The 15188-nt window shown below is 38.2% G+C and overlaps 1 protein-coding gene across 6 annotated transcripts in view; it reads right to left on the bottom strand.

The window, feature by feature from the left end:
* Nucleotides 1-15188, bottom strand: part of Sanbr (SANT and BTB domain regulator of CSR) — a 59111-nt gene that overhangs the window by 26074 nt on the left and 17849 nt on the right. For all 6 annotated transcript variants that reach the window (XM_029483703.2, XM_029483705.2, XM_021177240.2 and 3 more), the window contains 5 exons: nt 14333-14493; nt 11127-11213; nt 10912-11022; nt 8154-8277; nt 5947-6099 (listed from right to left, as the gene is read on the bottom strand). In XM_029483703.2, the coding sequence (XP_029339563.1) occupies nt 5947-6099; nt 8154-8277; nt 10912-11022; nt 11127-11213; nt 14333-14493 (636 nt within the window). The remainder of the gene's footprint in view (nt 1-5946; nt 6100-8153; nt 8278-10911; nt 11023-11126; nt 11214-14332; nt 14494-15188) is intronic.

The raw sequence follows: 15188 nt of genomic DNA, 5'->3' as shown, positions 1-15188 counted from the left end.
AGGTAAAGGTACTTGCTGTAAAGCCTGATGACTTGAGTTTGATTCCTGGTAGCCACATGATGAAAGAGAGCACTGACTGCTGCCAAATTGTCATCTGAATTGACAAGTATGCCATGGCAATAGTGCCCCCATCCCTCTAACATTTAAAAATGTTAGTGATCAAGGAGTCTAATATATAGTAATACTCAGATATCACATCAAGGTTTATATGTTAGGATGTTCACTGTGATACTGTAATACTGTAACCAATTTGGAAACAACGTAGATGTTCTTCCCTAGGAGAATGATTAAATATATTATGATATATGTCAAATAAAATGACACAAAAAGATAACCCAAGTGAGCTACTGCATGAAAAGGAAAATTAAAGAATACTGTAAGGGGTAAGAATACAGTTTAGTTGTAGAGTACTTGCCTAATGTGTGAGGCTCTAAGTCAAGTCATAGTACTACAAAAAATAAAAAAAACCTTTTTGGACAGGGGATGTAGCTCAGTTGATAGAACGCTTGTCTAGTGTACACAGAAAACTTGGATTCTTCCCTCAGTATTATATAAACCAAGGGTGCTGGCACAGGCCTGTAATCCCAGCACTCTGGAAACAGAAGCAAACAGATCACACATTCAAGATCATTTTTGGCTACTGTACTGGCTAGTTTTGTGTCATCTTGACACAGCTGGAGTTATCACAGAAAAAGGAGCTTCAGTTGAGGAAATGCCTCCATGAGATCCAACTGTGGGGTATTTTCTCAATTAGTGGTCACAAGGGGAAAGGCCCCTTGTGGGTGGGACCATCTCTGGGCTGGTAATCTTGGTTCTATAAAAGAGCAGGCTGAGCAAGCCAGGGGAAGCAAGCCAGTAAAGAATATCCCTCCATGGCCTCTGCATCAGCTCTTTCTTTCTGACCTGCTTGAGTTCCAGTCCTGACTTCCTCTGGTGATGAACAGCAGTATGGAAGTGTAAGCCGAATAAACTCTTTCCTCCCCAACTTGCTTCTTGGTCATGATGTTTGTGCAGGAATAGAAACCCTGACTAAGACAGTTACCTCTCAAGTTGGAGGCATTCTGGAATATATGAGAACCTGTGTTTAAAAGGGGGCTGAAGAGATGGCTCAGCTGTTAAGAGCACTTGTTTCTCTTGCAAAAGATCCAAGTTCAGGAGTGGTACAGCTGGGTCCTCAGGTAGTACTATGTCCAATTTTCTAAGGAACTGCCAGACTGATTTCCAGAGTGGTTATACCAGCTTGCAATCCTACTAGCAATGGAGAAGTGTTCCTTTCTTCACATCCTTGCCAGTATCTGCTGTCACCTGAGTTTTTAAACTTAGCCATTCTAATTGGTGTTTCTAATCTCAGGGTTGTTTTGATTTGCATTTCCCTGATGATTAAGGATGTTGAACATTTCTTTAAGTGCTTCTCAAGCATTTGCTTTTCCTCAGTTGAGAATTCTTTGTTTAGCTCTGTACCCCATTTTAATAGGGTTATTTGGTTATTCTCTGGTGTCTAACATCTTGAGTTCTTGGTATATATTGGATATTAGTCCTCTATCGGATGTAGAGTTGGTAAGATCTTTTCCCAATCTGTTGGTTGCCGTTTTGTCCTATTGACAGTGTCCTTTGCCTAATAGAAGCTTTGCAATTTTAAGAAAAGATTTATTTATTTTATGTATATGAGTACACTTTAGCTGTACAGATGGTTGTGAGAAATCATGTGGTTGCTGGGAATTGAACTCAAGACCTGTGCTCGCTCTAACCCCTGCTCGCTCTGGCCCAAAGATTTATTTATTATTATATGTAAGTACACTGTAGCTGCCTTCAGATGCACCAGAAGAGGGCGCAAGATCTCATTACAGATGGTTGTGAGCCACCATGTGGTTGCTAGGACTTGAACTCAGGACCTTTGGAAGAGCAGTCAGTGCTATTAACCGCTGAGCCATCTCTCCAGCCCAAAGCTTTGCAATTTTATGAGGTCCCATTTCTCGATTCTTGGATTTTAGAGCATAAGCCATTGGTGTTCTGTTCAGGAAATTTTCCACTGTGCCCATGTGTTAGAGGCTCTTCCCCACTTTCTCTTCTATTAGATTCACTGTATCTGGTTTTATGTGGAGGTCCTTGATCCACTTGGACTTGAGCTTTGTAAAGGAGATAAGAATGGGTCAATTTGCATTCTTCTACCTGCTGACCGCCAGTTGAACCAGCACCATCTGTTGAAAATTCTGTGTTTTTCCCACTGGATGGTTTTAGATCCTTTGTCAAAGATCAAGTGACCATAGGTGTGTGGGTTCATTTCTGGGTCATCAATTGTGTTCCACTGATCTACCTGCCTGCCCCTGTACCAATACCATGCATGCTCCAACATATAACAAGGACACGTGCTCCACTATGTTCATAGCAACCATATTTATAATAGACAGAAGCTGAAAAGAACCCAGATATCCTTCAACAGAGGAATGGATACAGAAAATGTGGTACATTTACACAATAGAGTACTACTCAACTATTAAAAACAATGAATTCATGAAATTCACAGGCAAATGGATGGGATTAGTAAATATCATCCTGAGAGAAAGAAAGGCCATCCAGAGACTGCCCCACCTGGGGACCCATACCATATACAGACACCAAACCCAGACACTATTGTGGATGTCAAGAAGTGCGTGCTGACAGGAGCTCTTTCAGAGCCTGGCAAATACAGAGGCAGATGCTTGCAGCCAACCATTCGACTGAGCATAGGGTCCTCAAGGAGGAGTTAGAGAAAGAATTGAAGGAGCTGAAGGGGTTTGCAACCCATAGGAAGAACAACAATATCAACTAACCAGATCCCCCAGAGCTTCCAGGAACTCAATCACCAACCAAAGAGTACACAAGGAAGGACTCATGGCTCCAAGCTGCATATGTAGCAGAGGATGGCCTTGTCGGATATCAGTGGGAGAATAGGCCCTTGGTCTAGGGAAGGCTCAATGCCCCAGTGTAGGGGAATGCCAGGGTAGGGAGGCAAGAGTAGGTGGGCAGGTGGGTGAGCACCATCATAGGACGGAGAGGGGGTTTCTGGAGGGGAAACCAGGAAAGGGAATAACATTTGAAATGTAAATAAAATATCCAAGGGAGGGGGGAAGATCAAAGTTCAGTTCTCAGAAGCCAAAAGGTGGTTTAAGACCATCCACAACTCAGTTTCAGAAGATCTGATGCCCTCTTTTGACCTTCATGGGTACCAGGACACGCATGGTGCACAGGCATATATGCAGGCAAAACATGCTTACACATACATAAATAAATCTTTAAAAAAAAAGAAGAGTAGCATGGAGTATACCATATCCAGCACCAAAGTCAACTAACCAACCAAAAAACCCTACCAATAATTTGTGCCTAAAATGTATTTGTTTCTGAAGATAGGGTCCTGTTCTATAGCCCAGGCTAGACTGAAATTCACCATGAAGTTCAGGTTAGTCCTGAACTTGTTGAAACCTTCCCACTTTAGCCTCCCGAATGCTAGTATTACAGGTGTGAGTCAATATGCCTGACTCACATAATTCTTGGAAAGAAAGGAAAAGGAGAAAAGTAGAGAAAAGAAAGGAAAAGAGAGGAGAGAGGAGAGGAGAGGAGAGGAGAGGAAAGGGGAGGAAAGGGGAGGAAAGGGGAGGAAAGGGGAGGAAAGGGGAGGAAAGGGGAGGAAAGGGGAGGAAAGGGGAGGAAAGGGGAGGAAAGGGGAGGAAAGGGGAGGAAAGGGGAGGAAAGGAAAAGATCCGGAGCACATGGTAGCAGAGACCATGGAAGTAGGGAGCAGGCTGGAGCTGGCTCAGGACTATGTTGCCTTTAGCTTTGACCAACCAAACTTCTGTTTGCAGCACACTAAGGTGAATGCAGAGAACATGTGACTGTTGAGTGTTCACCCTGAATTGGGAGATCATACTTTCAGAGCAAGGTCCAAGAATGGAGTCATGTAAGGAGAATTCTGAGTGCTTGTTAGAAAACTACAAGAGTCTTTTTTTTTTTTAAAGATTTATTTTATGTATGTGAGGTACACTATCTGTACAGATGGTTGTGAGCCTTCATGTAGTTGTTGGGAAGTATTTTTTTTCATTTTTTAATTGGATATTTTCTTTATTTACATTTCAAATGTTATCCTCTTTCCTAGTTTCCCCTCCGAAAATCCCCTATCCTCTACCCACTTCCCCTGCTCCCCAACACACCCACTCCCACTTCCTGGCCCAGGCATTCTCCTATCCTGGGGCATAGAACCTACACAGGACCAAGGGCCTCTCCTCCCATTGATGACCGACTAGACCATCCTCTGCTACATATGCAGCTAGAGCCAGGAGTCCCTCAGTATATTTTCTTTGATTGGTGGTTTAGTCCCAGGGAACTCTGGGGGTACTGGTTAGTTCATATTGTTATTCCTCCTAGGGGGTTGCAAACACCTTCAGATCCTTCAGTACTTTTCTAGCTCCTTTATTGGGGACCCTGTGCTCCATCAATATCCATTTCTCTGTTGAGGGACACCTGGGTTCTTTCCAGCGTCTTGCTATTATAAATAAGGCTGCTATGAACATAGCAGAACATGTATCCTTATTACAAGTTGGAGCATCTTCTGGGTATATGCCCATGAGTGGTATTGCTGGATCTTATGGTAGAACTATGTCCAATTTTCTAAGGAATCGCCAGACTGATTTCCAGAGTGGTTGTACCAGCTTGCAGTTCCACCAGCAATGGAGGAGTGTTCCTCTTTCTCCTCATCCTCACCAGTATCTGCTGTCACTTGAGTTTTTGATCTTAGACATTTGATTCTGACAGGTGTGAGGTGGAATCTCAGGTTTGTTTTGATTTGCATTTCCCCGATGATTAAGGATGTTGAACATTTTTTTTTTAACATGCTTCTCAGCCATTCGGTATTCCTTAGTTGAGAATTCTTTGTTTAGCGCTGTACCCCATTTTTTAACAGGGTTATTTGGTTTTCTGGAGTTCAACTTCTTAAGTTCTTTATATATATTGGATATTAGCCCCTATTGGATTTAGGATTGGTAAATGTCTTTTCCCAATCTGTTGGTTGCCCTTTTGTCTTATTTACAGTGCCCTTTGCCATACAGAAGCTTTGCAATTTTATGAGGTCCCATTTGTCAATTCTTGATCTTACAGCACAAGCCATTGCTGTTATGTTCAGGAATTTTTCCCCTGTGCCCATATCTTCAAGGCTCTTTCCCATTTTCTCCTCTATAAGTTTCAGTGTCTCTAGTTTTATGTGGAGTTCCTTGATCCACTTAGACTTGAGCTTTGTACAAGGAGATAAGAATGGATCAATTTGCATTCTTCTACATGCTAACCACCAGTTGATCCAGCATCATTTGTTGAAAATGCTGTCTTGTTTCCACTGGATAATTTTAGCTCCTTTGTTAAAGATCAAGTGGCCATAGGTGTATGGGTTCATTTCTGGATCTTCAATTCTATTCCATTGATCTGCCTGTCTGTCATTGTACCAGTACTATGCAGTTTTTATCACAATTGCTCTGTAGCAAAGCTTGAGGTCAGGCATGGTGATTCCACCAGAGGTTCTTTTATCATTGAGAATAAAAAAAGAGAGTGTGGAGGGATGAGTGGATGTACAATCTGTGAAATCATCAGAGTGACTAAAAATAAAAAAGGCTTGAAAGCAAACTATTAACCAAGTAGGAAGTGGTGGAAAGAGATTTCTCTGTCTCTCTTTACTTCTCTGTGTGCCCACTGTAGTTTCCTATGTGGATGTAGTCAGAACTATTAAAACCTACCTTTAGCTCCTCTGGCAGAAATAACTAGGTTCAGAGGGTAATTAATAACAATAAAAACCATGAAGGTGTGAGGGAGGTATTAGGTATTAGGAGGAGCTAAAGGGAGACAGTGGTGCGTGGGAATGACCAACATATGTATAGACATGAAACTTACAAAGAGTCAAAGATTAAAACAAGCAAATAAACAACTTACCTTTGTGAGCTGAGTAGGATCAAATCGAAGAACCTTCTGGTTACAGCAGGGATAAATTCCAGTGCCCACAGTGTTTAGTGAATTAACTGTGCTAGAATAAACTACCACTTCTGAGTGATACTGACAATGTGAGAACTCAATACAGAGAAAAGCCTGTGTAAAAGAAACATGTAAAAATCAACAATTATCCCCACAATGAAATACATTTCAAAATGCTTTTCTGAAGAGTGTGTACTGCATATTTCATTCTATGAAATGTACAGAAACAGCTCTTTTATAGAAGTTCCAAATAATGAGCACTTGCCAGGGTTTGAGGCGAGAACAGTTTGTGGGGGTACATGCACGTGAGGCTCTTTCTGAGGTGACAGGGAAATGCTGAAACTGGATGGTGTGCAGTAAGTGGTAACAACCGTGGGAATTCACTAAAATTAATGAACTATATAATAATGAATCTTATAGCATAGAATTATACCCCAAAAAGTTTACAAAGAACAAAACCAAACCTGCTGTACTAAAAACGCAGATGAGTAAAATTGATCTTAGTATAAACAGCTAATTAAAACTTAGCAATAATTTTAAGAATTCTGGTGAAATATAAAATAATTTCATTTCACTTGGTTATTCCTTGACTTTTGTGATGGTAAATATTTAGAATCAGTATTAATAAAAACTGTGGCCTACCTTCCAGTCATTGAAGACAATAACTTGCTATGGTATGGTTATGGGATAGGTTTTAAATACACATGTAAGTTCATAAAAAACTTAAGGCAAAATCAAAATTAACAATTAGTTTAACAACAAAGACAAATATCAAAACATGTTAACAAGACATGTAACAACTACAATGCTCACACACAGACAGCTAAGAAGTGAAAAGGGAGCCAGGACCTTCACAGAGTGATAACTGAGTTTATTATCCTACTGTTCTAATTGTAGGCAGCCATTCAAGAGGTCTAAAAGCCCATGCTTATGTGAAAACCTGTATGAAAATATTTATAGCAGTGGCTTCACAATGACTCCAAACTAGAATCACTGCAGATGTCTGTCAGCTGGAGAATTGTTAAACATACTGTATAACCCATACAACAGAAGGCTACGTAACCAATAAAAGGAAACAAATAGATTCATGCAACATACTTAAATTTCAAATTCATTCTATTGACTAAAAGACTCTCCACTCAAGTAGTTAATACTGTATGATTCTATCCATATGACTTTCAGGAAAGAGAGAAACTACAGACATGTTTAACAGTGACTGTCAGCCATCAAGAAGGAGCTGGTTTAAAAAAGAGCACAGGGACCCAATACTGGAAATGCTCTACGCCCCCATGGTAGTAACATCAATGTATGCGGCAACCTCACAAAATAAGTTAACAGTTCTTTCTATAAGATGTACTTCAATAAATCTAGTGTTAAAAAATTTTGGAACACAAGGAACACAGTGAGTAGGATTTACATACAGTCTGGCATTCCAAACTTTGACGGTTTTGATAAACTGTTCTTCCTTCTTTTTACTGAAAATCAAGGGAGTAAAAAATCTAAAGGGAGCGTGTTCATATGATTTTTATGTAGAAAACTTTGGATTTATGTAAGATTAATTAGGAATGACTGTGAATCTGTAAAATGTTATAAGTTCTTTCAAGAATTAACATACTTGTGCTTTTGCTAAAAATTCAAATTATTAAAACCATGAAAAAGGCTGGGAATACAGGTCAGTGGTACAACCTGGGGTCCAAACTTAGAGCCCATGCTAGTATGGGGGTCAGGCAGAGAACAAAGTGTTTTAGAAAGTGCAATTGTCACTAAGCTGCTATGTGTGGTGATACACACCTGTAATAGCAGCACTAGGGAGGCTGACACAGAGGGTCATAAGCTCAAGGCCAGCACAGGCTACACGGACACCTTGTCTCAAAAATCAAAACAACAGAAGGTTCAAAGGTGATCATGAATTTCTAAGGGAATTTATGGCCCAACTGAGAAATAGTTTGGCTGGAAATAAGAGCAATAAACACACACACACACACACACACACACACACACACACCTTGGAAAAAATGGATTAGATAACAAAGACTCTGCTGCTTTCCTGAACATACTTGTTTCAGCAATAAGCATAAGAAAGAAGAAAGGGAAAAATGGCAAAAGAACTAAAGGCAGATACAAACAATGCAGTACCATTCTCACCACTAAGTTCTTCAAAACCTCACCTGGTAACACCTCGAACAAGTCAGCCAGTTGACTGTGCCCCACAAACGCCAATAAACATCTCTCCAAGATTTTAATTCTTCAAAAAGACTATTCAAATATTCATGTACATCCCAGGTTTTATCTCTGGAGAGAAAGCCTCAATTATTACAAGTGAGAAATACAGTCTCTTTTAACCCAATGTTTTGGCATTTGTGGCTCATTTTCACGAATATTCTTCAAGTGATATGTGTGGTATGGACTACACAGAAAAACAGGTTCAATTTCATTTGGACATTAACTTTGTGGGCAACAGAAGAAAGTATGAAAAGGTTGAATACATTCTTATTTTGTTGAACTGAAATATTTTTAATTAAGTAGTTTGACCAGTAGTTAAGAATCATGATATGCTTGTTAAACGAGACCTTTACATCATTTCACTCTACTTTTAAAAACTGTTTATTGTATATGAATGTGAGTTTACACGCATGCATGTGCCACACTGTGTGTGTGTGTGCAGAAGCTCATACATAGGCCACAGGACATCAATTTGCTCTTTTACCATTGTAAAGAGACTCTCTTGCACAGTGTATGGAAACATCATCTGTCATTAAAATGCTGTTGGCCTATTAGCTTAGGCAGAAAATAGGAGGTGGGAGTTCTGGTACAGAGACAGCATTTCTGGGATAGAGTCAGGTGTGAGAGATTTGCCCTGAACTCTGAGGTAGCATGAAACTGAAGAGAAGTATTCATAAAATAGAACAAATGGGAAATGAGTTACGAGCTAGCAGAAACGAGCCAAAGATTTTGGCCTAGGCAATTGTTCATAATAATTCACTCTCAGAGTCATTATTTTGTGAACTTGGGTGCATGTGGGAAAGGCCACAGTTATACACCACGGGAGTTCCAGGGGTTAAATTCAGATAATTAGGCTTAGTGACAGGCACCTTTGCCTGACAAGTCATTTCATGAACTCTGAGGCCTCTACTTTAGCTGTACATGTTGCAGGGTTGTTGTTAGTGCTTCTAAATACTTCAATTATGTGATGGCTTATTACATTCTTTTTAAACAGTGTTTTCTAGTTTTGAGCATTATAGTATTATTAAATTCTGTATTTCTGTAATACTGTAGGTCTTCATTGTATACATTTTAACATTGAGCAAAGCTATAAACCACATTTTCCATGGTCATATATAATTGCAGTGTTTATCTGAGTCAGGTTATCTATTTATAGATATGTATGTATGTACGTATGTATGTACGTATGTATGTCAGATTCTTACGAGATAGTCCAGGCTGGCCTGGAATTTGCTACACAGCTCAGTGGGCTCTCAAAAAATAAGATTCCAATGTCTGAGCCTATGGAATGCTGGAATCACAGGGGTGGGCTACCACATCCAGCTTCTTTCTAAGATTCCATTTGAAACTTTTGCTATTTTTGTGTATAGTTCAGTAAATAATGATGTGTAAATATGTTATACAAGCTACATAGGCACATCTGTCTTAATTTTTTAAAAGTTAAGATAGGATTGCACTCTATAGCCCACATTTGCCTTGAACCAGGAATAACTCTTCCCAATGCTGAAATTATAGGAGCTGAGACACTATGCTTGGCTTTAAAGACAATGTGTTTATTTAAAACATATTGTTTCCTTTACTTTTTATTTTATGCATAAGTATTTTGTCTGCATGTATGTCTGTACCAGATTTGTGCAGTGCCCAAAGAGGTCAGAAGAGGGCATCAGATGTTCTAGAACTGGAGTTAACAGAGGGTTGTGAGCTGCCATGTGGGTGCTAGGAATTGAACCTGGGTCCTCTGGAAGAGCAGTTAGTGCTCTTAACTGACTAAAAGACAGTTTGTAAAATGTTTGTATCAACTGTTGTCTTGTAGAAGAATTAGTAGAACAACAAAAATAGATGTTGAAGTTAATGTCAATTTACTTTTTCCACATACTATTAATAATAGTTATTGCTGTCAAAATTCATATATATACACACACATACACACACACACACATATATATACACACACATACACACACACATATATATATATACATACATATATATATATATGAATGATTCCATGTGCCTATAAGTAGTAAAAATTCAGCAATTACTTATTGAGAGAAATATGAAATATTTTAAAGTTAACTATGGTATTAATACTAACATCAAATTAAGGGTTGTCTTGTATTTGTTTTTTAATCTTTTTTTAAAGTTTATCTTTTAAAAATGATTTATTTTCATTTGTATGTCCATTGGTGTTCAGCCTGCACCTCTGTCTGTGTGAGGTGTTGTATTCCCTAGACCATGAGTTGCAGAAAGTTGTGAGCTGCCGCATGTGTGCTGAGGATTGAACCCCAGTCCTCTGGATAATAAAATGTTAGTGATAAATCACTTCAATGGTACTGGCCAGAATATTTTAAGACTAATATAGAGTAATTTGTAACACTATGAAGTTTTAGGACATTATGAAACTCACCCAGTAAATACAATGTTGCCTTTACAATAACTTTGTTTTGAAAGCACGTTCTTCTAAGTCAAAGTTAGAATTAAGCTCAGATGCTGTCCTATTGCTTATAGAAGTAGTTAGTTATACAGTATGTGTGTGGTGGAGCCTGCATATAATTCTGACACTTGGAGGTAGGAAAACATTAAGTTCAAAGTTAGTTCAGATTATATAGCAAACAAGACTTTGTCTCTATAAGCCAGAAAATTATGTCTCTATAAATAGTTTTGAAATTCATACACAAAAACTGTATTTAATCTTTACCGCACCTTATGTGGATGTAGATAATATTTCCATGTCGGTCCACATTGATTTTTCCAGGGATGCAAGGAATTCTTCTTTCTGTTTCTCTGGTTAAAAGTTTCTTACACAAACAGCATCTATAACAAAAAGGAAATGCTAAAAAAAAAAACACTCAAGAAAAGAATTTAATGTAGCAAGTAATATAGCTATATGATATAGCATACCAAGAAAAACATGTTACCGATAGAGTGTTGCTGCAGTGTTTCGAGAGTCTGGATTGGCGTACTCAGGGTCAAACAGTCTTTCAATCTTCTTACAGAACAGCTTACTATTAAACAAAGGACCGATAAATTACAGAACAGCTTACTATTAAACAAATGACCGATAAATTACAAAACAGCTTACTATTAAACAAATGACCAATAAATTACATGTCTACAGTTAGCATCTTAAAGCTAGTGGTCCCCCTCCTTCTTCCCTATCTTCCGTTCTTTCTTCCTCTTTTCCTTCCATGTATGTGTATGTGTGTATGTGTGTGTGTGTGTGTTACACAGTGCCAGGTGCACCTACTTACCTTAATGGTACATCAAACAAAAATCAAATAGAAGTAATGAAATATGGTTAATAATTATAAGCTCATAAGGTTTACATTGTGTTTTCAAATAATGCTAGGTACAGTATTAAGAAATAAATGGTAAATGGTGACTACTTATTAAGCATAATATAACTGAGCTTCAAGTCTCCTACACATGTCCTTCCTGTTACCATTTCCCTTTGTATAACTTTTGTTGGTCTTAAAGGCCACATATGAATTTTGAATTCCATTCCCATTTTCAAGTATGTTCTTAGGTAATTTCATTACTTATCATTCCCTTAAGGGCTGAATTCTTAGATAATCCTATTCATTATCAATTTCTCTTTTAATGGACCATCCTGATTAGCACATTAAAAAAAATCTAGTACCATCTTTAAAAAACTCCTCTCAGGAGCCCATTTACCCTAACAATCTGCCAATCTCTTTTTCTAAGCAACCATTCAGAGCAAACATCTGGACACCTTCTATACCCAGGGAGCCTGTCTCCTCCTCTGTGCATGAGCTGTGCTCCACGCTTGTCAGTCACGTTCCCCTTTCAGAACTCACTTTGATCTTACCTTCCTTTCTAGTCTACTGGCTTTTTAAAGTGCCCCTGATTGCTACTTTTCTGTCAAACAAACCTTTAACTAATGAGTAGCCTTTGTTAATACTCTCTTGGTAACAGAAAATAAATTAGAATAGCATTTATAATAGCAGTGGGAAATTAAATACCTAGGGATAAGTATGTAGAAAGTTATATTGTGTTCGCTAGCCATAAGATTTGGTGTCATTAAGATTCTAAAACCATGGCCGGAGAGATGGTGCATCCTGCTCATGCTCATCTGACCCCAGTTCGGATGCCAGTGTTCTTTCTGGGTGGCTCATAACTCCTATAACTTGGGGCAGGGGATGTGATGCCATCTTTTGGTTTCTGTAGGCATTGGCACACAAGTATGCACAACACACATGCACTTTTTCAAAAAGATTCTAAAATCAATCCAAACTGATCTATAGGTTTATTAATTTCTAGTTCCAAGTGGTTTGCATGTGTGTGAAAAATAGAAAATGAGCAAGTCAATTATAAAATCTGTGGGGCAATGCAAGGAACCTAAAATGACGAGGTAGTAACCTTGAGGATAAATCTGGAGAATTTGGCTTACTAAATACTGAAATTCCTGTAACACTGCCTTAATTTAGACTAGCTGCTACTGAGCTGGAGAGATGGCGTAGCAGTGAAGAGTGTATACTCTTCCTACAAAGGACCTGAGTTTGGTTCTAGCATGCATGCTGGGCAATTTATGAGAGCTTTATCACAGCTCCAGGGGGATCGAATGCCCCTAACTTCCACAGGCACTTGGACTCATGTGCACCCTCCAGGCAGAGGAAAAGACACAAATAAAAATAATAAAAAGTAAATCTTTTAGAGTCAGTACGATTAACTGAAGAATGAGTAAATTAACATTTTGTTATGAATGAAATGGTCACAGAAACAGATCTTATCCAGTCACCCGACTAGGGGTGATGACACTGTAATTTCTTCAATAAAGGTCTTTCAAATATATGATGTTCCATCAACTAGAAATGTATTTGAAAATGAGCCTTCACTTTCCACTTCATCCTATACAAAAAAATTAATTCAGAGTGAAGAATAGAAACAGCAGATATCTGTCTTACCTTAGGTAGGCAATTATTTTTCGAACATGCCACAAAAAGTACTGACTGGTCTTCTGCTGGAAATCTCACCCAGGCTCACTATTTCAAACCTCACCTATTCTTAAATCTCTATGTTAACAACAACGCTGACCTCACTTAAATTCTAGATGAACATATCTGACTGGTCACCTGCCATTCCACCCAGATGTTCAAGAAGTACACTAATTTCGTAAGAGCTAAAGTTGCCTCTTGGTTCACCTCACTGCATCTTCCTCTTCCTCCTGTTCCTGCTCCTCCTCTTCTTCCTCTATTTCCTCTTTCTCCTCCCAGTCTTTCCTTTCTGCATTACTGGCTGCTCAGGTTGAAAACTTAGTAAGTATCATGCATCCTCTCTTTTCTTTCACTATCCCTTCACAAATCTATCAAATCTTTTACATTATGTAATTGAACTCAGTGGCTGCTTCAATGAATCTACCCTAATCCAAACCCATAGGTTTCCACCAAGCTGCTACCTTTGCCTCTTGGCACATCTCTTTGCTTCTCTTACCTTTACCTCATGTTTTCTACACAGCAACCTAAATCTCTTAATAAAACAAGACAAACAAACAAAAACAACTCTGCTTATGTCAAATCTAGCATAAGGTATATTCTCCTTACTCTGACTTCAATGGCCCCTGCAGACATGGTTATTACAGGTCTCATATCCTCCACTTTGCCCCCTTATAATGATGTCTTAAATCTTAACACAGCTCATTACCACCGTATATTCATATGTTCATTATACAAACGAGCTACCAAAGTGGTTCAGCAGATAGAGGTAACTGCCACCAACCGTGACTTCCTGAATTTGACCCTAGGAATGCACATTGTGGAAGGAGAAAACTGGTAAGTGGTTTCCTAACGTCCACATGTGCTCTGGCACGCACATACACACTACACATCACACACCATACACACCACACACACATACACACACAGACCACACACACACACACACACACACACACACACACACACACCACACTACACATCACACTCACACTAAAATCAAATGTAATAAAAAATTTTAATCATTAATATTTACCATAAGCTTTTGGTTTATTTAAAAGTAAAATAGAAATATATTGTTCATAGATTTTTAAAACAGAAATTTCACTAAAATTAAGTATAAATAGACTTAATAAAATATAACAGTTTAAAATTAAAGTTTACAGAATTACCTCCTAAACTTATCTTTTTTGTCTTTTAAGTCATCAATTTCATTGTGTGTGAACAGATCAGCTATGCGTGTAAGAAGGTTTGCATTGATGCAGTTCATGTTGCATGGAGCAGCTACTATGGCATTCATATTTTTATGGCAATATTGAATACATTGTTCAACCTGAAAACACAAAATAAAAAAATTATTTTGAAAATAGTAATACAAATGATATTGACAGAGTAGTACCTTCCAAACAAAATTAATGGAAAGTCCAACCCATATATATAGAGTCAGTAACTGGGTTTTGCCAATTTTGTTGATGTAGACTGTTAAATAGGTAAAATTTAAAAACACACATAGCTAAATTATTTCTAATTCATTTTACTTAAAACAATAATGTATTTTGAATGACTGTAGAAGGTATAAATCTTAATCTGTATACTACAACTCATACTCAAATGATTTCCATTTTTTTACCTGATTTTCATTTTATGGACACTGATATTTTACCAACATGTGTATCTGTGAGGATATCTTGTAATTATACAGTTGTGAATGCTGTGACTTGAACTCAGGTTCTTGGAAGAGCAGTCAGTGCTCTTAATCATTGAGCTGTCTTTCTAGCCCCTCAAATGTTTTCTTATAGTTAAACCTAGTTATTAAGTCTCATTCTTCTAGGTAAGAGAGTTAAAATTTCAGTCATTTAAGTATTTTCTCAGTCTGTTTTATCTGATCTCTCATTTTCTTCTTTTCTAACCTGAGGTGGATTTATTTAGACTAGAGTAGAGAGGGTAGTCTTGTATTTTGTCAAATACTGTGCTAACAGCATAAAAGTAATCTTTTAGGGCTTAGGCTTCCAATCTCAGTGTTTAAGG

This window comes from Mus caroli, unplaced genomic scaffold (assembly GCF_978045245.1).
Source record: "Mus caroli unplaced genomic scaffold, Mus_caroli_1 scaffold_13, whole genome shotgun sequence".
Lineage (NCBI taxonomy): Eukaryota > Metazoa > Chordata > Mammalia > Rodentia > Muridae > Mus > Mus caroli.
Note: the sequence above shows the minus strand (reverse complement) of the source record. Positions and strands in the feature narration are given on the sequence as shown.